Source organism: Convolutriloba macropyga, unplaced genomic scaffold, assembly GCF_964194025.1.
Source record: "Convolutriloba macropyga unplaced genomic scaffold, txConMacr16.3 SCAFFOLD_6425, whole genome shotgun sequence".
Lineage (NCBI taxonomy): Eukaryota > Metazoa > Xenacoelomorpha > Acoela > Convolutidae > Convolutriloba > Convolutriloba macropyga.
This window is the reverse complement of record NW_027451016.1, coordinates 5,055-11,937: the sequence shown is the minus strand read 5'-3', so window position 1 is coordinate 11,937 and position 6,883 is coordinate 5,055. Positions and strand designations below refer to the sequence as shown.

The following is a 6,883-nucleotide window of genomic DNA, read 5'->3' as shown; positions in this document are numbered from 1 at the left end:
CGTGGGCTGCTGCTTCTGCGGCTCACACTCACCTTGATATGCCACCCGTCACCACCGCCCCTCAAATCACCCATCTGACAAGATCGAAACAGAAACCGGCCGCGCTCCCTAGATCTTGCGGCATGCATGTCATTCCCATGCCGGCACTCTGCAAGACTCCAATTCGCTCTGTTGTGAGGTTCTTGGATTTGACCCTATCCGCCATCAGCGAACGGAGCTGACATGACTGCCCTGCCGTTGCATACTCAGTTCACACAGCCACGTCATGAAGGCCGGTACCCCTGTGGCGGGAAGTCGGCCCCCGCCCGAGCCGGAAACTGTCCTTCGTGGGCACTTGGCCGACGTGCAGGCACTGGCAATCTCTAACAACAACACCCACGTTTTCTCCGGGTATGGTGTCTGCCGCGCTGCAGTAATAGTCGTGCGGCCCTGTGACGTCATGCAAGGCCCCTGGCGGGGCACCAGCAGCCAAATTACTACAGCTGACGCCTGTCCCACGCTCCCACTTGCAGTGATGCCGACGGAGAGCTCAAGGTCTGGGCTCTGGATTCCGCGAGAACGGTCTCCAGCAGCAGGCAATCCTCCCCCCCCCCCCCCCCTTCCCTCCCTTCCCTCCTCACCCCAGCCACAAACACATGCAGAAGCCCACATTCTGTTCAAAATCTACACCTCGCATCCCCATTGCCCGGTGCATCACCAGGGAGCCGCCGCCACGCTGCGGAGATGCTCACATGGTGGTGGGTGCGTGCACACTCCGTGCAGGGTGAGCAGCGCTGGGACTGGAGTCCACATCCATCACGTTGTCCCCGGACGGCAACGCCCTTCTGAGCCAGAGCCGGGACGGGGCGGTCCAGGCCTTCGACCGGCTGCCGGATGGTCAGCTGAAGAGGTAACATCTCGAGCTGTGGGCCCACCTGCAGCATTCAATTCAACCCTTGGCCGAGACGTACGATCATGACCGCGCCGCCGGGCACCCTCCGCAAAACTGAGGCAGCGTTCCATGCTACAGCGCCCGCGCGGACCGGACCCCACCCTGACGCTGCCTGCCTGTGACGTGCCGCGGTTTCAGGGCCCGCCAGATTTTCAACCGGGTCATACAACTTCTGCCGTGTCTCCGTGCTATGGAGTGCTGGTGACGGACCGCCAGAGCCAAGCACAAGTGCTTTTGGTTCTGCGTTGCTTGCGACCGCAGGGAACGACCCTGCAGTCGTCGAGGTGCGCCGTATAGGATCGCATCAATGCCTGTGGTGACCAACATTGGAACCGCAGCTGCACTTCAATGTCTCATGTTCCGACCTGTGCGTTGCTGCGCTGCCTCTGGCGCTCCACCTGGTGCACGCGGGCAGCCCCTCATGGAATTTACCCAAACAGCACACCCTGACGTTGCTGCCACGCTGCCCAGATATGGAGTTTGCGGGAGGGGATTAAGGTCACGGAGCTGTGCCAGCCGGGACCGTCCATGGGAATGTGCATGGCTCTGCAGCTGTTCTGCTCAAGCGCCCGCCCGGACAGTCCCCATGTCCTCGCAGGGTAGTGCGACCTAGAGCTGCTGCTGCTTCTGTCTCTGTGGGCGGGCACAGCAAGATGTCTTTCACTCTGGAATGCACTCCACCCACCGATCAAGGCCCGTCCGGCCTTCTGCAGGAATCCCATGGCGCGAATAAGACTGGCATGTGTGCCGACCGAGCTCACCTTCTGGCTGCGTGTGTGCTTGCAGGTACGAAGATGGGACGATTGCCCTCTGGGACTGCTCCAGAGTAGACGCACCGCTGTGCACCCTTCCACATCTCCACTCAGAGCCGATAATGGCGCTTGCGTTGGACAGCACAGCATCCGGTAGGGCAGCGAAGCCATTCAACCCCGCTGGTTTCGTTGTCGGGCGCTGCCTCACCTTGCCCTATTCCCTTCCCCTTCCGCAACTCTCCAGATCCACCCCCGGTCGATCCCACTCTGTCTCCTCTCTGTCTCCTTCTGCCCCCCCCCCCTTTTCCTATTTCTCCACTTCCACACCTCACCACGTAGGCACGCGCTGCTGGCTGCTGCCCAAATGCATCGCTGCCAGTACAACAGTTGCTGCCTGTGCCCAGCCTGGTCTTATCGTGCCATCGTGGCAGAATGGAAGCGTCTGGAGAGCAGCCATGGCACAACAGCAATATATACCCGTGCCCCATGTATCCCCCCATGCACTCCACTACACGCATCGCCACGCCCAACGCAGGATCTGTTTGCTGCAGGTGCTGTGTCGTGCAGTGCTGGGCAGAAGGTGGCCGTTACTTCCATAAACACCGCGGCCGCTGGGGACAGCACTCTGGCGGTGTCCCATTCAGTCGAACTTTCCCAACCGGGGGCCTCAAGTGTTGCAATCCGGCCGGACGGGAGAATCTTTGCCGTTGGGGGCTGGGATAGCCGCGTGTGGGTGTACAAATACCCCAACTGCAAGCCGCTGGCCAGTCTCCAGGTGCACCCCCCCCCCCCCCCCCCCCCCCCCCGCCCCTGTTCTCATCATGTGTACAGCAGGATCCACCTCTCCTTAAGCACCCTCCCCTGTGCGCCCTTCGATGTCTCCACTCCCCTGCGGAGGCTATCCAACCCCTCGCCCTCTCTCCGCCACTCCATCCTATTTGCCCACAGATTGGTCTGAACTGAAGTGCCATGCACTCCTGCTCCACAGTACCACTCCGCTGGAGTGGCAGACGTGCAGTTCGCAAACGACCCAGACCCGACTGGGCTCCTGGTATCCGCCTCCCGAGACAACACGATAGCCCTGTGGAGCATCTACCCCCCGGGCAAGCGCCGGCCAGCCTCATAACAGCCCCTGTTGCCTGGCCGTGACGTGCATCGTCTGCAAGCAGCGTGTGACCATCCCACACCAGACTCACAGTCTCCTCAACAGACCCGGGCCGCACATCCTGCGGTATTGTAACTGTCAATGATTGCTTTCCTGGGCCGTCCGCGCGGTAGTCTTGTGGGAGGTTGCATGCAAACAAGAAGGAAGCGCAGCCGCATATTTCACCCGACACCGTGAATGTCCCGGCAGCTGTTGCATTCACCCGGGCTTGTTCCTAGCCGTGAAACACCAAAGCTCACAAACCCCACAGCACACGGCAACGGCTTGGCTTGGCTGCCCCGCTCCCCCGCGGCTTGATCCCCGGTGACCTGGCTGCAGCGGTCACCACATGCGCCATGCATCATCGATCGAATTGAGTAATCGTAATTCATGGTACTCGTACTCAGCAGCAGGAACACGATCGGCTATCGATGTTCGATAGTCGCGTCTGACTTCATGCTGTGGCTTCGGTTCCTGCACAATCGATCAGATTCTCGCGCACGACCGGGCCGAACGAACCCCGGCAGTATGCCTGCACCTGGAACATAGATGAGCGAGTAGGTACGAGTATCCTACTCGTAGATGTTGACGACCAGTCAGCGTGCGTTGTGCACGCACGCCGGTCGTCTGTGAGGGTGCAGAGCTTGCATGCAGTCTGCACGCTGGCGAAATGGCGCGCCTGCGCGTCCTGCAGGCTCCCGCACCCTACGTAGGGTAGGGACTAGGGTAGCCTCAGTGCTAGCCTAGTGTGTAGCGTGAGAGGTGTACACGGTGTACGTACAGTACTATATATCGGATGGTTGAGGCGTGAGTCCGGGATCTAATGAATGCCGTGACGAGTATTGGGAATATTAGCGGCTGTTCCTCGGTGGGCACCGGGCTAAAGCCCGTAAAGCCTGCTGTCCATACGGACGTCGATTTATCGTCCGGCCGGCCGCACGCCGTGGGAAGGCAGGTAGTCAGGGTAGCTAGGTGCTACCATACCTAGCGATAGTAGGTATCGCTACCTTAATTGAATAACAGACAGTCCAGGACCTCCTGTGTAAAGTGTAGGGTAGACGTACCTACCCTACTAATAATCCTTATCTCCTGTATATATACGCCCTATATGGTACACGTACTCGTACCCTAGTCGTACTAATCTTTATGTACACCTACCCGGGCCTGCGCTTTTGATCGGTAAAGGATTGGGCCTATAGGTATAGTTACCTAGAGAGTACCCACACCCTACTGGCTAGCGGCTAGTACCAGGACCATCTATACAGTACTCGTACGGCCTACCTAGGCTAGACAACTGCATGGGCCAGGAAAATGGCACATCAGTGGAGGCATGAACTGTTTTGCTCCCCTGCCTGGGGAGCGACCATGAGCGCTCCGAAGTGTTGGGCCGGGTTGTTGCTACAACGTTTGACCTGACGGGCACGCTCTAGATAATCGCAGCCATTCTCCGGCCCGACCGTGTGATAGTTGCAGATCGTTGCCGAGTGGATCGGTTGCTCGGCAGCCATCCACTCCTGAGCAGTGGAGCTTCTCTGAATAGCGGCGCTCTCTTTGCGTTCCGAAACGTTGGAGGCAGGCCGGCGCTGCCTTAACCCCGCCGATAGGAATTCGACGCCTGCGCGACGGCCTCGCAGCGCAACCTCGCGGAAGGAAGGTAGGCACTGTTGCCCACAGGGAGAGCATCTCCATCTTCGTGGGCTTCCACAGTGCTATCGTTTGCTGTGAGGTCACTGGCAGTCTCATCTTACCTTGCGTTCGCTGCCGCCGATCCCATCTGGCTTGCTCTCTTCCTCGACGATCGAGGACTCTTCGCCCTCTGTTCCACAGCCCCTCTGCTTGGGCCCTGCTACGCCCTCCCCAGCCCGCCCTTTCCTATCTCCGCTGCTGGCCCGAATTGAAGTAGATGGAACACGGTTTCATCGACCAGTGCCCGATCTTCAGCCTGCTCACAGCGGTTTTTGCCGATCCGCTTGCACCCGTCAGGCCGCTGGCAAGGAGCCCTGCTGGCTGGACCGCAGCCGAGGAGAATGGCGCGCCACAAGAAGGCAACGTCGCCTCTCGTGGCACTGGCCGTGCTGTTTATCGCGGCCGCGGTGGAGGGGGGAAAGTTCAACAAGGGCTTCTCCGAGGGGTTCGCGAAGACCAAGGGCGCTGGCGATGAGCCAGACAGCTTCGACGGCTTCTCGAAGGGATACTCGCACGGTGACAGCAACGACGGAGCAGAGGATAGCCAAATCCAGCCTCACACTCTGTATGACTGGGGGCACTCAAACTCGAAGAACCACCCCCATGCGGATGATGAGGCTGGGAACGCGGATGAACAGGGGCAGCAGCAGGCGGGGCAGCACCATGCGGAGGGGCCGGTCAGTGCCCCTGAGACAGATGCCTCTGGCGAAAACACGGTCCAAACTGGGCACCAACAGGCAGGGGATCACCACCTGGACCCAGAAACTGTGGACGAGTCCAGCGTGCAGCACATGAAGCTTTCTGAGAGGTACAAGGAGGACCAGGCAGGGGCGACTGCCTCTATCCAGCAGGATATCGATGGTAGCCAGGGCTTCAACGCGGACCAGGACCAGGCCGGGGAACACCACGCAGAAGGGCCTGTATCTGTCAAGAACTCCCCACCGGGATCGATTGCCTCGATCCCTCCTGGTGCACGCTGCACTGCTCCAGCTTGCCAGGACAATGACGATAGCAATGATGATGGCAGCGACGACGGTGGTGAGCAAAGTGATGATGGCACAGACGACGGCGGCGGCATGGCGCACAGCCGAGGCGGTGGTGGTCAGGCTGTGACAGGCAAAGAGCCCGGTTGCAACGCCCCAGCCTGCAGAGGTGAGACCGACCCCGGGGAAACCGCCGCCTCTGTGAGCGGCACCGGCGAGCGAGCGTCTGACAGTGCTCCTGCAGGGGCAGGCGGTGGTGGCGGCCCAAGCGGCCCTAACTGCAAGGCCCCAGGGTGTGACGACACCCCGGGAAGCATTGCTTCTGTCGACATGACTATTGATGAGGGGCCAGGAGATATCTCCATGGACCGCGGGCCCTCGGACATTTCCTTCGACAACCGCGACCACATGGACATCACGGTGGCGCAGTCAGTGGACGATTCCCCTTTTGTCGCCAACCCCAACACCCTGCCAGCAACGGACCCGAAGGGAGAGGCTGCATCAGCGGGCGGCCGCACTGGGCTGGTCTATGAGGACGGGCAACTCCAAATGACTGTCACTGAGCCGGAGGACTGCAAGAACTGCCCCAGCTGGCCCAACAAGGGTTACCCGAACAGCACAGTGTCAGCGTCCGCTGCCGGCGGCATCGGGGACATCACCTTTTCCAAGGACCTCGATTCCTACGGCACCTCCGGTGATGCCCCTGATAGCCCCAGCGGAGCCGGCGGGGACGGAAACATCACCTTCTCCAAGGACCTCGATTCCTACGGCACCTCCGGCGATGCTCCTGACAGCCCCAGCGGAGCCGGCGGGGACGGAAACATCACATTCTCTAAGGACCTCGACTCCTACGGCACCTCTGGTGATGCTCCTTACAGCTCCAACGGGGCCGGCGGAGTGGGAAACATCACCTTCTCCAGGTACGCCGATTCCTACGGCGATGCTGACAATGCCTCCGGCACTCCCACCGACGCCAGTGGGGATCCAGACATCTCCTTCACCAACAGCACCACCGGAGATACAACCGACGGCTCCACTTACGACACCGGAGATACAACCGACGGCTCCACTTACGATACTGGAGACGGTATCGAACGCGATCCGTCGTTTTCTGTTGGGGGCAGTGGCGGCCTCCCCGGCTCTAGCCCCGGGAAGGGTGAGCCTGAGTTCGACGTGGGGGGCTCTGGCGGCCTCCCAGGCTCAAGCCCCGGAAATGGCGAGCCTGAGTTGTCTGTTGGGGGTTCTGGCGGCACCCCAGGCTCCAGCCCCGGGGACGGAGAGCCTACGCTGTCGGCCGGAGGCAGCGGCGGCGACCCCGAGGACGCAAACACCACTGTGGTGCAGTCTGTGCCTCCTGAGGACTCCCCGTTTGTGTCCAATCCAAACA

At 60.6% G+C, this 6,883-nt stretch overlaps 1 protein-coding gene across 1 annotated transcript; it reads left to right on the top strand.

Annotated features, from left to right (window-relative positions):
* The first annotated feature begins 787 nt into the window (after positions 1-787).
* Positions 788-2,882, top strand: LOC142356348 (uncharacterized). Its single transcript, XM_075408277.1, has 6 exons — positions 788-889; positions 1,070-1,215; positions 1,403-1,530; positions 1,718-1,836; positions 2,235-2,458; positions 2,672-2,882. Exons 3-6 carry the CDS (start codon positions 1,460-1,462, stop codon positions 2,807-2,809), a joined length of 552 nt encoding a protein of 183 aa, XP_075264392.1. The 5' UTR covers positions 788-889; positions 1,070-1,215; positions 1,403-1,459; the 3' UTR covers positions 2,810-2,882.
* Positions 2,883-6,883: the final 4,001 nt, after the last annotated feature.

What these genes read in the sequence shown, in the direction of transcription:
- LOC142356348 (XM_075408277.1), top strand. Translation starts at nt 1,460, where the DNA reads ATGGGAATGTGCATGGCTCTGCAGCTGTTCTGCTCAAGCGCCCGCCCG. An exon ending in AGTCCCCATGTCCTCGCAGG is followed by an intron (nt 1,531 to 1,717) that starts GTAGTGCGACCT and finishes GTGTGCTTGCAG; the next exon opens with GTACGAAGATGGGACGATTG. An exon ending in GTTGGACAGCACAGCATCCG is followed by an intron (nt 1,837 to 2,234) that starts GTAGGGCAGCGA and finishes TGTTTGCTGCAG; the next exon opens with GTGCTGTGTCGTGCAGTGCT.